Source organism: Hylobates moloch, unplaced genomic scaffold (genome assembly GCF_009828535.3).
Source record: "Hylobates moloch isolate HMO894 unplaced genomic scaffold, HMol_V3 SCAFFOLD_15, whole genome shotgun sequence".
NCBI lineage: Eukaryota > Metazoa > Chordata > Mammalia > Primates > Hylobatidae > Hylobates > Hylobates moloch.
The window spans coordinates 69674649-69700572 of record NW_026652290.1 but is presented as its reverse complement, the minus strand read 5'-3'; the positions used below and the strand labels follow the sequence as shown (position 1 = coordinate 69700572).

The following is a 25924-nucleotide window of genomic DNA, read 5'->3' as shown; positions in this document are numbered from 1 at the left end:
TGAGCCGAGATTGAGCCACTGCACTCCAGCCTGGGCAATAAGAGTGAAACTCTGTCTCAAAAAAAAAAAAAAAAAAAAATTAAACTATTATGTGGACAGTAAATGAAGGCCATAATAAGCATGGGTGGGAGAAACACTTTGCACTGGTAAATAGTGCCATCAAGATAGCTTTATTGGGTTGTATAGGGGAAACGGTGAATTTGAAATGAGTGGTAGTAGGCAGTAGTATGCAAAGCTACCATTTTTATGTTTGGGACATTTCTAAGTCATGAATTTATTTAGGAAGTGCTTGCTTACTAATGTCCATCTATCTCTTTATAAGATGATACCCTTCTTAAAGATGAGAGCTGTTCATCATTCTCTAATATGTATTCTACATCCCTATGCATTCAGAGTCAAGTAAGCATAGTCCTTATGCTGCCAGCAGCAGGCTATAACTACTAGATAGATGACAGGGAGGCCTTTCCCTACTCTGCCTTCCAATATACACAGCCCAGCCCAACTTCACAAAGACACAGTATAAGCAGCTGCTATCTATTCTCTGATTGATCTTCCTAAGTTGTTCCATGGTTGTGGTAGACACTGTTCTGGTGCCTCATCCAGGTCCCATTTACTGAACCAGTGCCCCTTCTCCAGCTGACTACTAACAGCTCACAGTTGCCCCCTTCTCTGAAGAATTGTCCTCAGGTGTCTGTAGCCACCTCACTCAGAAAATTATGCCTATCCACAACCCCTAATAGTCTACACTCAACCCCCAGTGACTGACAGGGGTTACAAAAGGCTAGCCCCTTAATAAAAGGAAACAACTCTGTGTAATGTCTATGCTCTGTAACCCTCTCCCTGTGATAATGGCCAATACTAGACTTGAACTGAGTTCACATCCTTGCTTGGCTCTTTTCTAAGTCCTATCCTATTTCATTCCCCTTAAAAATTTTCCTGAGGAGTAGTTTATTAGTAAATGATCTGCACCCTAATACAAGTCTCAAGTTTTCTTCAAGGAAATAGGGAAGCTGAGTGCCAAAAATATTCCTCTCTGCTCCATTATATAGCAACAGTCCTACCTGTTCATGATAATCAAGTCAGTCAAAACTTCTAGACTCACAGGAACTAAAGTTGCAGGCATGGGAAGCACAAATTTCCTGGGATGGTTAATTTTATGTGTCAACTTGACTGGGCCAGAGGGCGCCCAAATATTTGGTTGAAAATTACTCTGGGTGTGTCTGTGGGGTATTTTGGGATGAGATTAACTTTTTTTTTAGTTTGGAAGTATTTATTTTCAAATTGTAATGTCAATTTTACCAGTACTAAAAAAGAGAGAGATTGCACTTATTATAATGAGTTACGTAGTTTGTCAATTTTTTGTTGAGATGACAATGTTAATATATATACTTTTATTCATCTGATAAAGATGTCATTCACACTTTCTATAAAGCTTCATTTTAATTAAGGGTTTCTTTCTCTGACATTAGTGCTATTATCAGAACAGGAAATTAGAAAGTATGTCAAAAGCAACACAAGCTTTTTACTCTGTGGCAACTGGCTCTGTTGTGTAGGTAATACTTACATTCCACACTTATTTTATTCTTACACTGGTAAGAACATTCCAATGTTTTTTGTGAGAAATCATTCAGGGAGGGGCTTAAGACTATATTATTATAACAGCAATTTTAAATGACCACTCTAACAGAGTACATGACCTGTAAGTGGTACTAAAAAATACTGATAGACTTTCAAAAATAAATTTAACATAATTTGTTTAATAATTTTCTCATTTTCCCTAATGTATACTTTTGTTGCTGTTGTTTGTTTTTTGAGACAGCATCTAATTCTGTTGCCCAGGCTGGAGTGTAGTGGCATGCTCAAGCTCAGTGAAGCCTTGATCTCCAAGGCTCAAGTGATCTTCCCACCTCAGCCTCATAAGTAGCTGAGACTACAGGCATCGCCACCACGTCTGGGTTATTTTGTTTTATTTTATTTTTTCATAGAGATGAGGTCTCCTATGTTGCCCAGGTTAGTCTTGAACCCCAGAGCTCAAGCAATCCTCCCGGTCTGTCCTCCCAAAGTGTTGGGATTACAGGCATGAACCACCATGACCAGCTCTGAAATTTTCTTTAGAAGCTAAAAAACTGATTTTCTTGTTTTGTTCAAGGCTTAACAAAATTCAAAACATTTCTAAATAAAAAGTCAATGTCTGAATAAACTGTACAATTTTGCCAAACATGATAATTTTAGGTGCATGGGAATAGGCTCTCAGGCCTTAAGATGGGTTCTTCTTCTTTTTTTTCTTTTTTTGAGATGGAGTTTTGCTCTTGTTGCCCAGTCTGAAGTGCAATGGCGTGATCTCGGCTGACCGCAACCTCTGGGTTCAAACGATTCTCCTGCCTCAGCCTCCCAAGTAGCTGGGATTACAGGCATGCGCCACCACGCCCAGCTAACTTTGTATTTTTAGTAGAGACGGGGTTTCTCCATGTTGGTCAGGCTGGTCTTGAACTCCAGAGCTCAAGTGATCCACCCGCCTCAGCCTCCCAAAGTGCTGGGATTACAGGCGTGGGCCATGGCAACCGGCCAAATGTGGTTCTTCTTTGTATGAAAATTGAAGACTGATTCTGCCCTACCCCAAGGTATTCACACAGGAATGTTATATGAAAGGTCTTTACTTGCTCCCAAGCTTATAATTCTGATAGATATGTATACGACTATGTATATCCCCAGGGTGAGTGTGCACTTACTTTACAATCATTCCTACAGTTGCTTTATGGTTTGCCCATAATTATGAAAAGCCAGCAGGCATAGCGATTGTTCTACTTATAGCCAGAAGTATCCACGAGGAGAAAAAAAGATTACAGGAAAACCTGAGATTCATTTCTTAGATGACCTGATAGGATTTTCACCCTTTGCAGCTGTGTAACTAGTGAGGAACGTTCATAGACCAGGAAAATCAAACATTCAGTTGAAATGATGCTGTTCTGTTCTCTGCTCTAGATGGGAGCCATCTTCCCACAGATGTTACTTTAAAGGATCTCCTCTCCTTTGCCTATGTCTATGGATAACTCTTGTCAATTTCTATCACCCAGATAATAGTCAATATGAAAATAAAGTTATTTGGAATGTAGTGGTGTATTTGCTAAGAAAATTAGATTTCTACAGGAAACTAAATGCATATATATATATATATATATTTTTTTTTTTTTTTTTTTTTTTTAGATTGAGTCTCGCTCTGTCACCCAGGCTGGAGTGCAGTGGCGCAATCTCGTCTCACTGAAACCTCTGCCTCCCTGGTTCACACGATTCTCCTGCCTCAGCTTCCTGAGTAGCAGGGACTACAGCCGTGTGCCACCATGCCTGGCTAATTTTTGTATTTTTAGTAGAGATGGGGTTTCACCATGTTGGCTAGGCTGGTCTCGAACTCCTGACCTCCAGTCATCTGCCCACCTCAGACTCCCAAAATGCTGGGATTACAGACATGAGCTGCAGCACCTGGCCATCATGCCTGGCTAATTTTTGTATTTTCAGTAGAGACAGGGTTTCGCCATGTTGGCCAAGCTGGTCTTGAATTCCTGACCTCAAGCGATCCTCCCACCTCTGCCTCCCAAAGTGTTGGGATTAGAGGCATGAGCCACCACACCCGACCACTAAACACTTTCTGATTAATTGCAATAGGGACCTGAAGTAAATATTCAAGTAACATATTGATAAAACTATTAATATTTTTAGAACAAACAACTTTATTAACCAAATGTCAAAATTAAAAGCTTAACTTTGCTTACCTTTCCTGTGTAACCCAATTGATAACTAAATCTAACCGTTTTTCCGATAATCCACATTTGATTCCTTCCAGGGTTAGAGCTGCATCAACAGGACACCGAAAAGCATGACTTGTGATAAAGAGGGCCTCAAAAAATAAGAGTAATGGAAGAGGCTTTTCTCTAATTTTTCCAACAGCTATAGAAAGGAGAAAATTTTCTGAGTCAAATACTTTAAGAAATAGTTTGCTTTTTCTTATTTCATATAACTATTTTCGTGCCTTTGCTTTTCTAAAACTTTAACAATCTAAAATTATACATTTATAATTTTTAACTCATGCTTATAGATTAAACTTTATATTTTGGATAATGACTAAATATCACGTGCCATGTGAAGACGGAGGCAGAGATTGGAATGATCTGCTACAAGCCAAGGGAGGCTAAAAATCGCTGACAACAACCACAAGCTAGGAGAGAGGCATGGAATGGAATCTCCCTTAGAGCCTTCAGAAGGAATGAACCCTTGACACCATGATTTCAGACTTCTGGCCTCCAGAACTGTGAGCGAATATATTTTTCTTTTAAGTCATAGAGTTTTCCTGTTAATGAGGCCAGTTTGCTATGACCGAAGAGAACAAAAGGTGCAGCTGCAGATACACAGAGGATAAAATTCCTAATGCAAACTATCCTGCTTTAATGACCAATCAAATGAGGCAAATATAAAACTGGACATTTAAAGGTATATACTTAGTCTAACATACCCTAACATTGAAAATAATTCAATGAGGATGACAAATTAGGATCCTGAAATTTACATGTAGATTTAGCCAGTGACCAAATAAAGTATGTCAATCCCAAATCAGCATGACTACAATTCATTTTTTATTAAGCTGTCTGTACACTCAATGCTTGAACTTGCAGGGGAGGAAGACTGTCAATTTGAACTCTTAATCCATCAAATTATTTTCCTTTTTGTGAGCAGAAAATAAATTTATCACCATATCTTATTTCCTAGATTTTTATTTAATTCTCCTCCTCAAAATCAAGTGAGACAATTTAGAGAGAACAACTGGATGTGGATGTCTTGGAATTTAGAGAACAAAAATACCAGAGCCTGATATTTGCCTGGAAAGTTTAAAGGTGAAAGGTTAGAGTGAGTAAAGAGAATTAAAGTACAAGCAAATTCTACTTTCAAAGATTGCATGTTCCTTAAGGGTGAAGGAGATTCCATGAAAGGCAGGTAGGCTGGTTGTCTTGAAAAGGCTCTCTCAGAGAGGTCTGCATGCAGACCAGATAACCCCACCTGAGAGAGTCTTTGGGGGTACACACCACCAGAAGTAGCTAAAGGGAAATCATTAGCAGCCAGCTAAAGTAATACCTCCTAAAACAATAAAAGGCACAATGGAAAGTCCCCAGTGAGGGAAGGCCCTAAAAAGCAAAGACTAAAGCAGTAAACTAGGAGCCAACATTGGGCATCTACCACACCCAAGAAACATCAAAGCCAAATGACCACTGCACCAGTTGAGTAAGACCTTTCCTGTCTCTTATATAACCCCACTGTAAAGCTGCCTAGTGATTAGAAGAGGAGGGAGTAGCAGAGTAAAGAAGAAGCAAACATGTCTCCTGAGTCTCAATAGGTTCTAGAGCCAAATCAGAGCCTAACCAGGGTAAGGAGAAAAATTTTAGATTAAACAAGAGATTGCAGTTTCGATTTAGTTTAGACTAGACTTTTGGGTACCTAAAAATAAAACTATTAATATCTAAAAGTGAGTGAAAAAAAGCTACATGACATGACCAAGATACTATCCAGTAAAAGAAATAGGAACGTCAACACAGCCCTTTTAAAGGGCAATGGTGAGGAAGAATAAAATTGTTTCTTGCTTTGTACTCTTTCAAGTCTAGCTTGAACTTTAGACTCTATCATGTCTAACTGATCTATGATCCAGTTTCATAGATCAAAGCTTGGTAAAACCAGGTATGAAATAAAAAATGGATTCTGCATCTGATTGAGAGTCTACTAATGAAATGTATGGATTTTCACAAGACAATATATAATATCTATTTTTTTATTGTTCACAGACTTTTAAAACTTATTTCTCAATTCTCAGATACATTGTATTGTAAAGAAAATTAATTCTGAATAAGTGGCATGGTGCTAAAAACCCCTAAAGCTTGTATAGTGCTTTGAAATTATCAACTGGTCTTAACCAATAACCCTAACAAGGTGGGTATCATTAACATTCCTAGTTTTCTTTTCTTTGTTTCTTTGTTTCTTTTCCTTTTTTTCTTTTGAGATGGAGTCTCGCTGTCGCCAGGCTGGAGTGCAATGGTGCGATCTCGCCTCACTGCAACCTCTGCCTCTCGGGTTCAAGCAATTCTCTTGCCTCATCTTCCCATTTAGATGGGACAACAGGTGCGTGCTACCACGCCCGGCTAATTTTTGTATTTTTAGTAGAGACGGGGTTTCACCGTGTTGGCCAGGATGGTCTCGATATCTTGACCTCGTGATTCGCCTGCCTCAGCCTCCCAAAAAGCTGGGATTACAGGCGTGAGCTACCATGCTTGGCCTGTTTTCTTTCTTTTCTTTTCTTTCTTTTTTTTTTTTTTTTTTGAGACAGGGTCTCACTCTGTCGCCCAGGCTGGAGTGCAGTGGCACGATCGCGGCTCACTGTAGTCTTAACTTCCCAGGCTCAGGTGATCCTCCCACTTCAGTCTCCTGGGTAACTGGGACTATAGTCATGTGCCACCACAGCCAGCTAATTTTTTGCATTTTTTGCAGTGACAGAGTTTCGCCATGTTGCCCAGGCTGGTCTTGAACTTCTGGGCCAAGCAATCTGCCTGCCTCAGCCTCCCAAAGTGTTGCTATTACAGGCATGAGCCACCACACCTGGCCAACATTCCTGTTTTTCAAGTAATAAAACTGAGTTTCAAGTAGATAAAGTAGCTTGCTCAAAGAACACAATGCAAGTGTATACTAAAGACAAAATTGAAGCAAAGATATTGTGCCTCCTATTCAACATTTTATAACATTCTATCTTCATGTTTTGTGATAAGTTAAACATATATACATTTACACATACATATGATGGCAGAAGATAAAAGATTTCTTAGGCCAGGCAGGGTGGCTCACACCTATAATCCCAGCACTTTGGGAGGCCAAGGCAGGCGGATCATGGGGTCAGGAGTTCGAGACCAGTCTAACCAACATGGTGAAACCCCGTCTCTACTAAAAATACAAAAATTAGCCACGTGTGGTGGCACGTGCCTTTAATCTCACCTACTCAGGAGGCTGAGGCTTGAATCGCTTGAACCCAGGAGGCGGAGGTTGCAGTGAGCTGAGATGGCACCACTGCACTCCAGCCTGGGTGACAGAGTGAGACTCCACCTCAAAAAAAAAAAAAAAAAAAAAAAAGATTTCCTATACCTACTATGGATTAACAAGATTCACGACAATTCAATTAGACTTTCAGGTAAAGACAGTAGACTGAACACACACATTCAATTTTAGCTCATTAAAATCATTAAAATAATAGTAAAGGGATTTCATAAGAATAAATTTAAAAGGAAATAACAGAATTCTGAAAGCCAGAAAATAGAGAGTGGAAACCAGCATGGCAGAGCCTTAAAAGTTTGATTCTAAACTACCAATAAGGAAAACCAAGAAGAAGCAATTCAATTCGCACCAAACAACACAGAAAGTCTCAGGAATTGCCAGCACCGGGAACCTCTGTAATGAGATGGGCTAAAACTAGAAATCTTGGCTGAAGGGCTGTTTAAAAAGCTATCCCTCACCCAGTCAGGTGATACCCCTTCCAGTATGTAGAAAAAGCTGAGGCTTATCCTCTGAAAAAGATAAAACAAAAGGTGTCTACATGAAGACAACAGGCACAGTTGAGGGTAGAAATACCAAACTATTAATACGCCTTTTTTGAATTTCCAGAGAACTTTCTTCATCACTAGAATCACACTACATGTAAGCTCCATGATGCAAATCATTTTTGCAGGTTTCATTTTCTGCTATATCCCCAGCACCTAGAACAATGCCCAGCACATATTAGATAATCAATTTTGTTGAATGAAGAGTAAACGAATAAACAAATGAATGAGCTCGCTCCACACTTGTCTGCCTCTTTATCTCTCTTCCCAATTAGTCCTTTATCTCATTGAAAGGATTGGGTCTTACTAATCTTTGTATCTTAGTACCTAGGTCATAACAGTTTAATCTACAGTTAAAAACAGTCTATTTATTAAAATTTTCTGAAAATGTTATAGGAATATACTGCTGTGAACATTATTTTATTAGAAGCTCTGCTTCTACCAATGATATCTTTGAGCTTTAATACGTCTTAAAAACTAGATTTTATACAAACTTTTAAAAACAGAAAGCAATTGTCCAAAAAATAAGTATTTTAAGTGATTTTAATCGATTCTAAGCTATCAAACTTGAGATGGGCCTTTAAAGATCTAAGACTCTGCAAACATGACAGTGTGGCTCACATGGACTACTATTCCTGGCTATATCTTTCCCTCTCCTTAGATAAAATAAAACAACCTACATCCACACGGGAATGAAGTCTGAATTTCAGTTATGTATGTGATTCAGGAAGCCAAAGCCAACAAATTAACAAAGATCAGCGGGCTGTTGAAACATTAGAGACCAGGCAGAGACAAACACAAAGCCTTTCCAGAGAATACACAGTAATCCCACAGTGGGGAAGAAATTAAGCTCACAATATTATCAATGTAAAAAGCTTACAATATTATAAATAAAAATTATCAGTCACACAAATCAAAGCACATCCATGAGCATGAGTTAGGATACCCAATAATCTGGAGAATTTATATACTTCAGAACTACAAACAACTGACTATAAAAGAGAGTATAAAATATCTATGTTTGGCTGAGCACAGTGGCTCGCGCCTATAATTCCAACACTTCAGGAGGCCAAGGTGGGAGGAATGCTTGAGCCCAAAAGTTTGAGACCTGCCTGGGCGACACTGTGAGATGTCATCTCTACAACAACAACAACAATAACAAAAAACACATTAACCAGGCATGGTGGGTGTGCCTATACTCCCAGCTACTTAGGAGGCTGAGGTGGGAGGATCACTTGAGCCCAGAAGGTCAAGGCTGCAGTAAACTGTGATCACACCACTGCACTCCTACCTGGATGATAGAGTGAGACCATGTCTCAAAAAAAAGTATATGTTTAAAATTATTAGAAATATAAAGGTAGAAATGGAAGCCATAATAAAGAGGAACAGATTTTTAAAACAAGCAGATTTGAAATGTTCTAGAAACAAAAGATACGATCATTGAGGTGGCACTACAAATCAGTGGAGAAAGTACAGACTTTACATAAATAGTACTAGAACAGAGAAACTATATATTTAAAAAAATGAGGCCGGGCGCGGTGGCTCAGGCCTGTAATCCCAGCACTTTGGGAGGCTGAGGCAGGCGGATCACCTGAGGTCAGGAATTTGAGATCAACCTGGCCAACATGGTGAAACCTCGTTTCTACTAAAAACAAACAAAAATAATAATAAAAGAAACTAGCCAGGCATGGTGGCATGCACCTGTACTCCCGGCTACTCCTGAGGCAGGAGAATCGCTTGAACCCAGAAGGCAGAGGTTGCAGTGGGCCGAGATTGTGCCATTGCACTCCAGCTTGGGTAACAAGAGTGAAACTCCATCTCATAAAATAAAATAAAATAAAATAAAACTGGGCCTGGCGTGGTGGCTCATGCTTGTAATCCCAGCACTTTGGGAGGCCAAGGCAGGAAGATCACTTGGACCCAGAGCTTCCAGATCAGCCTGGCCAACATGGCGAGACCCCATCTCTACCAAAAACATGAAAATTAACTGGGTGTGGTGGTGCATGCCTCTAGTCCCAGCTACTCAGTGGTTGGGGCATGAGAATCACTTGAACCTGGGAGGAGGAGGTTGCAGTGAGCTGAGATCAAGCCACTGCACTCCATCCAGCTCAGGTGACAGAGCAAGACTCTGTCTCAAAAAAAAAAAAAAAAATTATTAAAGAAAAAACTGAACTCCCAAATCATACTGAACACAAAAACAAGTTTCAGGTAGCTTAAAAACCAAATGTAAACAGCAAAACTATGATATTTTCAGAGGAGAAAAAAGAAAAATGACTTAGGGTAGGGAAGGACTTTTACATAATCAATAAAAATAATTAACCTCAGAGGAAAAGACTGATAAATTCCACTATATTAAAATTAAAAACTTCTGTTCATCTTAAGATATCATCATGAGAAATGATTTTTGTAACTAATTTTAATTAACAAAAGATTAATATTTACATTTCATAAGTAACTCCTAAAAATCGAGAAAAATATAGACAATCCAGCAGCAAAATGGGCAAAAGATCTTAAGTACTTCACAAAACAGGAAATACAAATACAAAGTTACATATGAGCTGAGTGCAGTGGCTCACACCTGTAATCCCAGCACTTTGGGAGGCCAGGGTGGGAGGATGGCTTAAGGTCAGGAGTTTGAGACCAGCCTGGGCGACATAGCAAGTCTCCATCTCTACAAAAAATTTTTAAAAATTAGCCAGGCATGGTGGCTCACAGCTGTAGTCCCAACTACTCAAGATGCTGAAGTGGGAGGATCACTTGAGCCCAGGAGGTTGAGGCTGCAGTGAGCCATGCTTGTACCACTGCACTCCAGCCTAGGTGACAGAGCAAGACCCTGTCTTAACCAAATGGTATATGTGCATACATATATATGAAAAGATACTCAATTTCACTGGTAATGAGGCAAGTTCATATTAAAACCATAATAAATTTACATGACCACAAGAATGATAAACATTTAAAGGTCTAACACTACCAACCATTGTCAAAGATATGGAACATAGGAAATCGCATACATTACCACTGGGAATATAAATTAATACAAACACTTTGGGAAAATGTTTCTCATTATCTTCAAAAGCTGAAGATATGCATACCTTATGACTCAGGGAGTTCAGTCTTAGATACATATCCCAGAGAAGTTTACATACATGCACCAGGATATATTTTCATAGCAAAATTGTTTATAATAGCCCCAAACTAGAAACCACCTAAATGTCCATCAACCACAGAACAGATAAATACATTGTAGTATATTTCAATCTAGAAGATTTAAAATAAACCACAGCTACATGTAGAAACAAGGCTAAATTTCACAACTAATGTTGAGTGAAAAAAAGACATAAAACAATATAAGTATAAGCAATAGTATAATTCAGGAACACATGCAGGATTAAAGAATATATACAGTATAATTCAATTCACATTTAAGTGCAGTGGATTACAAGGATGTGATCCAGCTGCCTATCTCAGTAAATATAAAAGACATATTTTTATTTTCATAATTTCCTTAAGACACAAGTGAATATTTAAGGCAAAAATAGTAACAATGTATATGATAATAGCACAAAAGAAGAAAGGTGATGGTAAGATTCATGCATTATGTGTAGAGTAGTAAATTATTAATTCAAGGTAGACTCTAGCAAGCGTGAATATTATAATCCTTAGAATAACAACTAAAACAATAATACAAAGAAGCGTAGCCAAAAAGCCAAGATAGGAGAAAAGAGGGAATTCTTAAAAACTACTCAATTAACACAACATAAGATTGAAAAGAAGAAACTAAGGAACAAAGAACTGATGAAAATAATTGGGAAAAATATAGCAAAATGATAGGCTTAAGACCAAATATATCAATACTTTTGTTAAATAGTTACTATGTCAATTATGTTTAGTTATAGCAAATGAACTAAACTCTTGCTTCTGGCATGAAACCAGATAAAATATATAAAATAACAGCCTTCAAGTCATTGGACATAAGGCAGTGAAGGATAGTGATTCTTGAAAGATGGGGGAAAAAAATCAAGGTGAACCAAACAATAGCCTCAGTTTACTGCCTGGAGAGAGTTTCCAAGCCACAGTACAAAGACGGAAAAGCCAGTTAGAGTCTGGGTTCCTGAATTGAGGACATGGAGCTGGAAGTCTGCTGAGGTCAATGCATATAAAGATCACAGGGCAGAGTACCAGAAGAAAGAGAGCTGCCTAGGGTAAGAGCTTCAGAGATCTGCACAGCGTTCCCCACAAGTCATCAGCTGAGTATTGATTAGCACATACCGGTGAGGAAGCTACCTAAGGCCAGGGAAAGAACTATTCAGAAGGATTAGAGGGACTAATCCCTAGGGCTCAGAAATAGCTGAGAATAACTCTTCCACCAGAATGGCAAACTTCATAATCCTCAGGTATCAGGTAGAATATTCAGAAGGGTTTTGCTTCCAACCAAACACTGTTCCAGTCCTGCCTAACAAAATTTGAAAACAAGCTCCAGAAGGATCACATTGTTTCCAAGTAACTTACCTAAATCCCAGAACAAAGGTTAAGAAGAATTTACGAAAATTCAGCACCATTAAGGTAAAATTTTTTTTTTTTTTTTTTTTTTTTGAGACGGAGTCTCACTCTGTTGCCCAGGCTGGAGTGCAGTGGCATGATCTCGGCTCACTGCGAGCTCCGCCTCCCAGGTTCATGCCATTCTCCTGCCTCAGCCTCCTGAGTAGCTGGGACTACAGGCGCCCGCCACCACAGCTAGCTAATTTTTTTGTATTTTTTTAGTAGAGACAGGGTTTCGCCGTGTTAGCCAGGTTGGTCTTGATCTCCTGACCTCGTGATCCACCCACCTCGGCCTCCCAAAGTGCTGGGATTACAGGCATGAGCCACCATGCCCAGCCTAAAATTCTTAACGTCTTGCATCCAATCAAAAATTAAACTTGCAAAAAAGCAAGAAAATATTACCCATAATGAGAAAAAAATTTAATAAATCAAAATTGACATGACAGAATTTGTAGAAAAGGATATTAAAAGTTATTATAACTGCATTATTTCATATTTACGAGGGAGAGGAAAGATGGAACATGTTAAGTAGAAACATGAGCTATATAAGAGAAACTCAAATCAAAGTTACAGAGATGAAAACTACAATGTCTGAAATGAAAAATACACTGGATGGGATTAACTGCAGATTAGATACTGAAGATTAGTGAATTTAAAAACAGCAATAGAAAATATCCAAAATAAAACGTAAAAGACTAAAACTTGGACAAAGAATAAATGAGCTGTAGGACAACTTCAAGCATATAATTGACATCCCTGAATCGGTGAGTGGGGAGAAGGGAGGCTGGGGCAGAAACATATTTGAAAAATAATGGCTATGTATTTTCATATATGAGGAAAACCATAACCTACAGATCCAAGAATCTCAATGGACTCCAAGCATAAGAAGCATGAAAATAAAACTATACTGACGCTCACAATCAAATTGCCAAAAAAAAGTAAAAATGAGAAAATCTTAAAAGTAGTCACAGAGAAAAGATACATATGTACGGAAGAACAAAGATAAAGATGAAATAGTATTTCTCAGCAGAAATAATGCAAACCAGAAGACAGTGAAACAAAATCCTTTAACTACAGAAAGAAAAGAAAAGTCTATCTAGAATTCTATACCTAGTAAAAATATCTTTCAAAAGCGAAGGTAAAATGCAGAATTTAAAAGCTGAATGAATTTGTCACCAGCAGATCTGCACTAAAAGATTAAAGGTAGTTTTAGCAGAAGTAAAATGATGCCAGATGGAAAAATATACATATGTTTTTGGAGACAGAGTCTCTCTCTGTCACTCAGGCTGGAGAGCAGTGATTTCGGCTCACTGCACCTCCGCCTCCTGGATTCCAGTGATTCTCCTGCCTCAGTCTCTCAAGTAGCTGGGATTACAGGTGCGCGCCACCATGCATGGCTAATTTTTGTATTTTTAGTAGAGACGGGGTTTCACCATGTTGGCCAGGCTGGTCTCGAACTTCTGACCTTGTGATCCGCCCACCTCGGCCTCCCAAAGTGCTGGGATTACAGGCCTGAGCCACCACGCCCAGCCGGAAAAATAGATTTACACAAAGAAATGAAGACTAGATATGGTATATGCTATGAATGTAAGTATTTAGATGTGTAGTGTTTTTATTCTATACATCAAGTGGTATAATATCACTTGAGAATAGAATGGAGTAAGTTAAAGATATAATCTACAAAACTTAAAGCACAACCAAAATAAGACAATAATGAGTTATATAGCTCCTAAGTCAACAAAGGAGAAAAATATTCAATTAATCCAAAAGAAGCCAGAAAAAGCAGAAAAAAGTTAAAAAAAAAAAGAAGAGATAAGAAAAATGGAAACAAAATAAAACACACCAGCGAAGTGTAGTGGTGTGGTGGTGCACACCTGCACTCCCAGTTACTCTAGAGGCTGAGGCAGGAGGATCCCTTGAGTCCAGAAGTTTGGGTTGTAATGCACTATGATTGTTCCTATGAATAGCCACTGCACTACAGCCTGGGCAACACAGCAAAATCCTGACTCTAAAAATAAATAAATAAAAACAAAACATAACATGTCAACAACAACATTAAATGTAAATAATCTAAGCACCTCAACTAAAAGGCAAAGACTGTCAGATTGTTGTTGTTGTTGTTTTGAGATGGAGTCTTGCTCCGTCACCCAGGCTGGAGTGCAGTAGTGTGATCTTGGCTCACTGCAACCTATACCTCTCGGGTTCAAGCGATTCTCCTGCTTCAGCCTCCCGAATACCTGGGATTACAGGTACTCACCACCATGCCCAGCTAATTTTTGTATTTTTAGTAGAGACAGGGTTTCACCATGTTGGCCAGGCTGGTCTCGAACTCCTGACCTCAAGTGATCCACCCACCTCGGCCTCCTAAAGTGCTGGGATTACAGTCGTGAGTCACTGCTTCTGGCCTCAAATTGTATTTTTAAAAAGTAGGATCCAAGTATATGTTGCTTAGAAGAAACTGACCTTATACATGAAGACACTAATAGATTAAAAGTTAGAGGACTGAAGAAGATAAACCATGCTAATACTAATCTAAAGAAAGAAGGAATCACTCTTCTGATTTCAAAACTTACTACTAAGCTACAGTAATCAAGATAGTATACTACTGGCATGGGGTGGACATCTAGAGCAGTGGTATAGAACTGAAAGTCAAGAAATAACTCTAAATATTTATAGTCAATTGATTTTTGACAAAGAGGTCAAAATTCAATGGATACAAAGTATTTTCCCAACATGGTGCTGGGAAAACCAGATTATCCTTAAGCAAAAGAATGAAACTGGACCCCTACCTCACATCATACACAAAAATTAACCAAAAGTAGATCATGTATCTGAATGTGTAAAACTCTTAGAAGAAAACAGGAGTAGATCTCTGTGATTTTTTTTTTTTTTTTTTTTTTGAGATGGAGTCTTACTCTGTCACCCAGGCTGGAGTGCAGTGGCACAATATCAGCTCACTGCAAGTTCCACCTCCCGGCTTCAAGCGATTCTCCTGCCTCAGCCTCCCGAGTAGCTGGGATTCCAGGTGCCCGCCACCACACCTGGCTAATTTTTGTATATTTAGTAGAGATGGGGTTTCACCATTTGGGCCAGGCTAGTCTTGAACTCCTGACCTTGTGATCCACCCGCCTCAGCCTCCCAAAGTGCTGGGATTATAGGCACGAGCCACCGCGCCTGGACAGATCTCTGTGATCTTAAGTTAGGCAAAGACTTCATAGCTACAACACAAAAGGCAAAGCCATAAAAGAGAAAATTAATAAGTGGAACTTCTCAAAATTAAAAACTTTTAACTTCAAAAGAAACCAGCAAAACACTTTTTTTTAAATTAAAAAGAGTGAAAAGACAACCCACAGGTGGGAAAAAAATATTTGCAAATCAAGTATCAAATAGGGTATTAATTCAGACTATATAAGGAACTCTTAAAACTCAATAATAAAAAACACAATTTACAAATGAGCAAAGGACAGATATTTCTCCAAAGAAGATATACAAATGGCCAAGAGACAAGTGAAAAGATGCCTAACATTATTAGCCATTATGGACATGTAAATAAAAACCACAATGAGATACCACTTCACACTTATTAGAAAGTCTATAATCAAAAGATAGATAAAAACACATCCTGTTCATAAGGAACCCTTATACATTGCTAGCAGGAATGGAAAACGGTGCAACCAAACAGATTACCAATTTCTCAAAGTGTTAATACAGAGCTACCACATAATTTAGCTCAGCGATTTCACCCCTAAGTCTCTACCTAAAAGAAATAAAAATATGTAACCACACAAAAACTTGTATACAAATGTTCATAGCAGCATTATTCATAATAGCCAAACAGTGGGAAAAGCCCAATGACCATCAACTGATGAATGTACAGACAAAATGCAGTACATTCATACAATGGAATACTATTTAGCCATATAAAGAAATGATACGTGCTACAGCATGAGCCAACCTCAAAAACATTATGCTAAGTGAAAGAAGCCTGTAACAAAAAGACCACATAATGTATGATCCCATTCATATAAAAGGACCAAAACAGGTAAATCTATACTGACAGCAAATAGATGAGTGGTTGCCTACAGTTTGGAGAGGAAGAAGAGACCAGGGAATGAGGAGTTAATGGGTACAAAGTTTATTTTTGTAATGATGAAAATGTTCTAAAATTAGGTTATGGTAATGGTTTCACAACTCTGTATTACAGTAAAATCATTAAATTTGGTGGAGTTTTTCCCACAAAGGCAACATATTCATTATACTAATAGAAAAGAACAAAACTAACATAATCATCTCAATAAATGTAAAAAAAAGTATTTGACAAATCTAATATCCATTTCTGATCAAAGTTCTCAGCAACCATGAATACAGATAATTTCTTCAACCTCATAAAGGGCATATATGAAAAACCTATAGCTAATAATTAATAATAAAAAACTAAATGCTTTATCCCTAAGATAATGAACAAGGCAGCAATATCTCCTTTTATCACTTTTATTCAAAACTGTATTGGAGAATTTAGCCAGTACAATAAAGCAAGAAAAAAAAAAAGTCACTCAGATTTGAAAAAAAGTAAAACTGTCTTTATTAGCTGATGACATGATCACTTACACAGAACATTCTAAGAAAGCCACAAAAGTGGCCGGGCGCGGTGGCTCACGCCTGTAATCCCAGCACTTTGGGAGGCCGAGGCAGGCGGATCACGAGGTCAGGAGATCGAGACCATCCTGGCTAACACAGTGAAACCCCGTCTCTACTAAAAATACAAAAAATTAGCCGGGCAAGATAGCGGGCGCCTGTAGTCCCAGATACTCGGGAGGCTGAGGCAGGAGAATGGCGTGAACCCGGGAGGCTGAGCTTGCAGTGAGCCGAGATCGCGCCACTGCACTCCAGCCTGGGCGACAGCGAGACTCTGCCTCAAAAAAAAAAAAAAAATAAATAAATAAAAATAAATAAATAAAAGAAAGCCACAAAAGTACTAGAACTAACAAAGATTTAGCAAAGTCACAGGATACAAGACCAATATACAAAAGTTAACTGAATTTTTTTAAATCTCTTTTTTAAAAATAAAAACTGTATATCCGTATATATTTAAGGTCTACAACATGATGTTTGATATACATAGTGAAACGATTAATATGTCAAGCTAAATTCACATATCCATTACCTCTGTGTGTGTGTGTGTGCATGTGTGTTGAGAACACCTACACTCCACTCTCTTAGCAACTTTTTTTTTTGGGAGTGGGGGATGGGGTATCATTCTGTCGCCAGTCTGGAGTACAGTGGTGTGATCATAGCTCACTGCAGTCTCAAACTCCTGGGCTCAAGCAATCCTCCTGCCTCAGCCGCCCAACTAGCTGGTACTACAGGTATGTGCCACCATGCTCAGCTATGCAATTTCGATTATGCAATATGGTATTATTAACTATAGTCAACATGCTGTACATTTATCCTACATAACTCAAACTTTGTATCCTCTGACCAACATTTCCCTATTTCCCCCACCTACCCTGTCCTTAGTTACCACCATTCCACTCTCTGCTTCTATGAATTCGACTTTTTTGGATTCCACATATAAATGAGATCATGTACTATTTGTGTTTCTGTGCCTGGCTTAGTTCACTTAGTATAATGTGCTCCAGGTTTATCCATGTTGTTGTATCTGATGAAAGAAATTAAAGAAGACACAAATAAATGGAGAGATATGCCATGCTATGAACTGGAAGAATTAATATTGTTAAAATATCCAGGAAGGCAGAGCAAGATGGCTGAATAGAAGCCTCCACTGATTGTCCTCCCCACAGGAACAACAAATTTAACTGTCTACATGGCCGGGCATGGTGGCTCACACCTGTAATCCCAGCAATTTCGGAGGCCAAGGCAGGCAGATCACTTGAGGTCAGGAATTCGAGACCAGCCTGGCCAACGTGGTGAAACCCCATCTCTACTAAAAATACAAAAAATTAGCCAGGCATGGTGGCAGGTACCTGTAATCCCAGCTACTGGGGAGGCTGAGGCAGAAGAATCACTTGAACCCGGGAGGCAGAGGATGCAGTGAGCCGTTGCACCACTGCACTCCAGCCTGGGTGACAGAGTGAGACTCTGTCTCAAAAACAAACAAACAAAAAACAAAAACAAAAAAACCACCTACGCAAAAAAGCACCTTCATAAGAAACAAAAGGCAGTTGTGTAATCACAGCACCTGATTACAGCCTCATGTTACTGAAAGAGGCACTGAAGAGGGTAGAAAGACAGTATTGAATTGCCAAGTCACCACTCCCCCATCCTTTGGCAGTGGCCATGTGCCATGGAGAATCTGTGCTTGGTGGAGGGAGAGTGTAGTGATTGTAGGACTTCACATCAGAACTCAGTGCCACCCTTCCACAGTGGAAAGCAACATCAGGCAGAACTCAGCCAGTTCTCATGCAGGAAGCAGTTAGACCAGCCCTAGCCAGAAGAGAATTATCTATTGCAGCAGGTTGGAATTTGAGTTCTGGCAAGCCTCACCACCACAGGCTCAAGTGCTTTGGGGTCCTAAATAAACTTGAAAGGCAGTCTGCACCACAAGGACTGCAACTCCTAGGCAAGTACTAGTGCTGTGCTGGACTCACAGCCAGTGGACTTGGAGGGCATATTATCTAGTAAGAAATCAGATGATGTGGCCGAAGGAGTGTTTGTGCCACCACTCCCCCAACCCAGAGAGTGCAGCTCACAACTGTGAAAAACAGTCCTTCCTTCCACTTGAGGAGAAGAGATGGAAGAGTAAAGAGGACTTTGTCTTGCAATTTGGATACCAGCTCAGCCACAATAGGATAGGAAACCAGGCAGAGTCATGGGGCCCCTATTCCAGGCCCCCCAAGCTCCGGGACAACATTTCTAGACACACACTAGTCAGAAGGGAAGCCACTGTCTTGAAAGGAAGGACCCAATCCTGGCAGGACTCATCACCTGCTGACTAAACAGCCCTTGGGCCCTGAATAATCAGCAGCAGTAGCCAGGTAGTACATGCTGCGGGCCTTGGGTAAGACTCTGAGATATGCTGGCTTCAGGTGTGACCTAGCACATTCCCAGCTGTAATGGCTATCAGCTGGGTGATCAGCTTCTTCTTGAGAAAAGCAGAAGAGTAAAAAAGACTGTCTTGCAGCTTAGGTACCAGCTTGGCCATAGTGAGGTAGAGCACTAAGCAGGCTCTTGGGGTCCCCAATTCCAGCACTTGCTTCCTGGATGGCATTTATGGACCTAGCCTGAACCAGAGGGGAGCCCACTGCCCTGAGGGGTGAGTTTCAGGCCTGGTAGCATTCACCACTAGCTGACTGACGAGGCTTTGGGCCTTGAGTGAACGTTGGTGGTAGCCTGGCAGTACTTCCTGTGGGCCTGTGACAGTGCTGTCCATAGGGAGAGACTCCTCTGCCTGTGGGAAGGAGAGGAAAAAATGGAAAGGACTTTGTCTTATGGTCTGGGTACAAGCTCAGCCATAATAGAATACAGTGCCAGGTAGATTCCTAAAGTTTCCAACTCTAAACCCTGGCTCCTGATGGTACCTCTGGAGCCACCCAGGCCTAGGGAACTCACTACCATGAAGAAAAAAAACAAGCCTGGATGGCTTCACCACCTGCTGATTGCAGAGCCCTAGGGCCTTCAGCAAATGTAGGAGGTAGCCATGTGGTGGTTACAGTGGGCCTTGGACAAGACCCAGTGCTGTGCTGGCTTCAGGTCTGACCTACTATACTCCCAGAGCTGGTGACCACGGTGGTGCTTGTGTTCCACCCCTTCTCCAGCTCCAGGCAGCTCAGCACAGATTTGACACAGTCTAGATCACAAGGACTGCAACTTGGAGAGACTCCATTTTAGGGGAGAAAGTAATGGAAAAGAACAAGAATTCTCTGGCAATACAGAGAATTCTTCTGGATCTTATCCAAAACCACAAAGGTTGTACCTCTAATGCAGATATGGTTGCAGTAACCAAAAACTTAGATCACAACACCCAAGTCTCCTTGAATATCTGGATAGCCTTCCCAAAAAGGACAGGTTCAAACAAGCCCAGACTGTGAAGACTACAATAAATACCCAATTCTTCAATGCCCAGACACAGATAAACAGCCACAAGCATCAAGACCAATCAGGAAAACATGACCTCACCAAACAAACTAAATAAGGTAACAGGGCCAATCCTAGAAAGACAAAGATATGTGACCTTTCAGGCAGAGAATTCAAAATAGCTGTTTTGAGGAAACTCAACAAAATTTAAGATAACACAGAGAAGGAATCCAGAATCCTATCGGAGAAATTTAACAAAGAGATTGAAATAATTAGAAAGAGACAAGCATAAATTCTGCAGTTGAAAAATGCAATTGACATGCTGAAGAATGCATCAAAGTCTCTTAGCAGCAGAATTAATCAAGGAGGAGATTAGTGATCTTGAAGCCAGACTATCTGAAAATATACAGTGAGAGGAGACAAAAGAAAAGAGAATAAAAAAGAATAAGGCACACCTTCAAGATTTAGAAAATAACCTCAAAAGTGCAAATCAAGGAGTTATTGGTCTTAAAGAGGAGGTAGAAAGAGAGAGATGGGGTAGAAAGTTTATTCAAAGGGATAATACCTAGCTGGGTGCGGTGGCTCACGCCTGTAATCCCAACACTTTGGGAGGCCGAAGAGGGCGGATCACCTGAGGACAGGAGTTTGAGATGGGCTGGGCCAACATGGCAAAACCATGTCTGTACTAAAGAATACAAAAATTAGCTGGGTATGGTGGCACACCTGTAGTTTCAGCTGTTCAGGAGGCTGAGCCAGGAGAATCGATTGAACCCCGGAGGCAGAGGTTGCAGTGAGCTGAGATCACACCACTGCACGTGAGCCTGGGTGACAGAGCGTGACACTGTCTCAAAAAATCCAAAACAAACAAAACGGATAATACCAGAGAACTTTCCAAACCTAGAGAAAGCTATCAATATTCAAGTACAAGAAGGTTATAGAACAGCAAGCAGATTTAACCCAAAGAAGACTATCTCAAGGCATTTAATAATCAAACTCCCAAAGGTCAAGGATAAAGAAAAGATCCTAAAAGCAGCAAGAGAAAATAAATGACATACAATGGAGTTCCAATATGTCCGGCAGCAGACATCTTAGTGGAAATCTCACAGGCCAGGAGAGAGTGGCAGCACATGTTTAAAGTGTTGAAGAAAAAAAACATTTACCCTAGAATAATATATCTGGCAAAAAATATCCTTCAAATACAAAGGAGAAATAAAGACTGTCCCAGACAAACAAGTTGAGGGATTTCATCAACATCATACTTGTCCCTTAAGAAATGCTGAGGTGGCCAGGTGCAGTGGCTCACGCCTGTAATCCCAGCACTTTGGGAGGCCAAGGCGGGAGGACTGCCTGAGCTCAGGAGTTCGCAACCAGCCTGGGCAACATGGTGAAACCCCATCTCTACTAAAATACAAAAAAGTAGCTGGGCATGGCAGCATGCACCTGTAGTCCCATCTATTTGGGAGGCTGAGGCAGGATATTTGCTTGAACCCAGGAGGTGGAGGTTGCAGTGAGCCAAGATCATGCCACTGCACTCCAGCCTGGACAACAGAGTGAGACTTCACCTCAAAAAAAAAAAAAAAAAGAAATGCTGAGGGGAGTACTTCAATCAGAAAGAAAAGGATATTAATGAACAATAAGAAATTATCTAAAGGTACAAAACTCACTGGTAATAGTAAGTTCACACAAAAAAGACAGTATTATAACACTGTAATTGTGTGTAAATTACTCATATCTTAAGTAGAAAGGCTAAAAGATGAACTGATCAAAAATAATTACTACAAAAACTTTTAAAGACATTGACAGTACAATAAGATATAAATAGAAACAACAAAAAATTAAAAACCTAGGGGACAAAGTTAAAGTGTAGAATTTTTATTAGTTTTCTCTTTGCTTGTTAATTTTTTGTTTGTTTATGCAATCAGTGTTGTCATCAGTTTATAATAAAGGGTTATAAAATATTATTTGCAAGTCTCATGATAACTGCAAATCAAAAAGCATACAATGGACACTCAAAAAATAAAAAGCAAGAAATTCAAACATACCACCAGAGAAAATCATCTTCACTAAAAGAAAGACAGGAAGGAAGGAAAGAAGGAAGAGAAGACCATAAAACAACCACAAAATAACAAAATGACAGGAGTGAGTCCTTACTTAATATCAAGTGAATATTAACAGACTAAATTTTCAATCAAAAGACATAGAGTGGACCAGACACAGTGGCTCACACCTGTAATCTCAGCACTTTGGGAGGCCAAGGCAGGAGGATTACCTGAATCCAGGAGTTCAAGATCAGCCCAGGCAACATGGTAAGACCTTGTCTCCATGAAAATTTAAAAAATTAGTCAAGTGTGGTGGTGCATGCCTGTGATCCCAGCTACTTGACAGGGTGAGTGAGATGGTAGGATCACTTGAGCTCAGGAGGTTGAGACTGCAGTGTGCTGTGTTCATACCACTGCACTAAAGCATGGGTGACAGAAAAAGATTGTCTTAAAAAAAAAAGAGTGGCTGAATAGATAAAAAAATAAAACCCAATGATCTGTTGCCTACAAGAAACACTTCATCCTTAAAGACACATATAGACTGAAAATAAAGGAATGGAAAAAGATATTCCATGCAAATGGAAACCAAAAAAGAGCAGGAGTAGACAAAATAGATTTCAAGATAAAAACTATAAGAAGAGACAAAGAAAGTCATTATATAATGATAAAGGGCTCAATTCAGCAAGAGGACATAACAATTGTAAATATATACGCCCCTAACACTGGAGTACCCAGCTACATAAAGCAAGTATTACTAGCGCTAAAGAGAGAAATAGACCCCAATACAATAATAGTTGGAGACTTCAACACCCTCACTTTCAGCATTGGACAGATCATACAGACAGAAAATCAACACAGAATCATCAGACTTAATCTGCACTATAGACAAAATGGATCTAATAGATATTTACAGAACTTATCACCCAACAGCTGAAAAATACACATTCTTCTTCTCAGCACATGGATCATTCTCAAGGAAAGACCATATATTAGGCCACAAAGCAAGTATTAAAACATTCAAAAAATTGAAATAATGTCAAGCATCTTCTCTGATCACAGAGAAATAAAACTAGAAATTAATAATAAGAGGAATTTTGGAAACCATACAAATATGGAAACTAAACAATATGCTCCTGACTGACCATACACAGGTCAATGAAGAGATTAAGAAGGAAATTTAAAGATTTCTTGAAACAAACAATAATGGAAACACAACATACCAAAACCTATGGGATAACAATGAAAGCAGTACTAAGAAAAAAGTTTATAGCTGTAAGTGCTTACATCAAAAAAGAAGAAAAACTTTAGATAAACACCCTAATGATGCATCTTAAAGAACTAGAAAAGCAAGAGCAAACCAAACCCAAAGTTTTTAGAAGAAAAGAAACAATAAAGATCAGAGCAGAAATAAATGAAATTGAAATGAAGAAAACAATTATAAAAATCAATGAAGAGTTTTTTTAAAAAAATAAAATTGACAAATCCTTCGCCAAACTAAGTAAGAAAAAAAGAGAGAAGACCTGAATAAATAAAATCAGAGCTGAAAAAGGAGACATTACAACCAATAACACAGAAATTCAAAGGAGCCTTATAGGTTACTATGAGCAACTATATGCCAATAAATTGGAAAACCTAGAAGAAATGAATAAATTCTTAAGACACATACAACCCACCAATATTGAACCATGAAGAAATCCAAAACCTGAAAAGACCAATAAGTAATGAGATTGAAGCTGTAATATAAAGTCTCCCTGAAAAGAAAAGCCTAGGACCTGATGGCTTCACTTCTGACTCTACCAAACATCTAAAAAAGAACTAATATGAATCCTACTCAAGCTATTCCAAAAAATAGAGGCAGAGGAAATACTTCTAAACTCATTCTACAAGTCCAGTATTACCCTGATACCAAAACCAGACAAAGATACATAAGAAAAGAAAACTACACGTCAATATTTCTGATAAACATTGATGCAAAAATCATCAACAAAATACTAGCAAACCCCAATAACACATTAAAAAAATCATTCATCATAACCAAGTGGAATTTATCCTAGGGATGCAAGGATGGTTCAACATACACAAATGAATCAATGTAATGTATCATATATCAACAGAATGAAGGACAAAAACTATATGATCATTTCAAGTGATGCTGAAAAAGCATTTAATAAAATTCAACATTCTTCATGATAAAAACCAGAAAAATATCTGGGGATAGAAGGAATATACCTCAACTAATAAAAGCCATATATGACAGAACAACAGCTAGAATCACACTGAATGGGAAGAAACTGAAAGCCTTTCCTGTAAGATATGGAACACAACAAAGATGCCCACTTTCGCCACTGGTATTCAACACAGTACTGGAAGTCCTAGTTAGAGCAATCAGACAAGAAAAAGAAATAAAGGGCATCCAAATTGGAAAGGAAGAAGTTAAATTATCTTTGTTTTCTGATGATGTAATATTATATTTGAAAAAAAAAAAAAAAACCTAGCCAGGAGCAGTGGCTCATGCCTGTAATTCCAGCACTTTGGGAGGCCAAGGCGTGCAGATCACCTGAGGTCAGGAGTTCGAGATCAGCCTGACCAACATGGTGAAACTCTGTCTCTACTAAAAATACAAAAATTAGCCAGGCCTGGTGGCAGATGCCTGTAATCCCAGGTACTCAGGAGGCTGAGACAGGAGAATCGCTTGAACCCAGGAGGCGGAGGTTGCAGTGAGCTGAGATTGCGCTATTGCACTCCAGCCTGGGGGACAAGAGCGAGACTCTATCTCAAAAACAAAAACAAAAAAAAAGTAAAATAAGAAAATCTAGAGACTCCACCAAAAAACTATTGGAGGCCAGGTGTGGTGGCTAATGCCTGTAATCCCAACACTTTGGGAGGTCAAGGCGGGCTGATCACTTGAGGTCAGGAGTTCAAGACCAGACTGGCCAACATGGCAAAACTCCATCTCTACTAATAATACAAAAAAGTTAGCTGGGCATGGTAGTGCACACCTGTTGTCCCAGCTACTCAGGAGGCTGAGGCAGGAGAATCACTTGAAACTGGGAGGCGGAGGTTGCAGTGAGCTGAGATTGTGCCACTGCACTCCAGCCAGGGTGACAGAGTGAGACTCAGTCTCAAAAAAAAAACTGTTAGAACTGATAAACTCAGTGAAGTTGAAAGATACAAAATCAACATATAAAAATCAGTGCATTTCTATATGCCAACAACAAACAATCTCAAAAAGAAATTTAAAAAAGTAATCCTGCTTATGGTAGCCACAAATTAAATACCTAGAATTAACCAAAGCATTGAAACAGCTCTACAATTAAAACTATAAAACACTGATGAAAGAAACTTAAGAGGACACACAAAAAAATGGAAAGATATGCCATGTTCATGGATTGGAAGAATCAGTACTGTTAAAATGTCTACACTACCCAAAGCAATCTAGAGATTTAATGCAATCCCTATCAAAATACCATGAAATTCTTCATAGAAATAGAAGAAACAACTCCCAAATTTATATGGAACCACAAAAGACCCAGAATAGCCAAAAGCCATTCTAAGCAAAAGAACAAAACTGGAGGAATCACATTATCTAACTTCAAATTCTACTACAGAGCTATAGTAACCAAAACAGCATGGTAATGGAATAAAAACAGATGCCCAGTCCAATGGAACAGAACAGAGAACCCAGAAACA

At 39.2% G+C, this 25924-nt stretch overlaps 1 protein-coding gene across 10 annotated transcripts in view; it reads right to left on the bottom strand.

Annotated features, from left to right (window-relative positions):
• CLHC1 (clathrin heavy chain linker domain containing 1) overlaps positions 1 to 25924 on the bottom strand; it is a 62787-nt gene that overhangs the window by 8794 nt on the left and 28069 nt on the right. For all 10 annotated transcript variants that reach the window (XM_058429153.1, XM_058429154.1, XM_058429152.1 and 7 more), the window contains one exon: positions 3768 to 3942. In XM_058429153.1, the coding sequence (XP_058285136.1) occupies positions 3768 to 3942 (175 nt within the window). The remainder of the gene's footprint in view (positions 1 to 3767; positions 3943 to 25924) is intronic.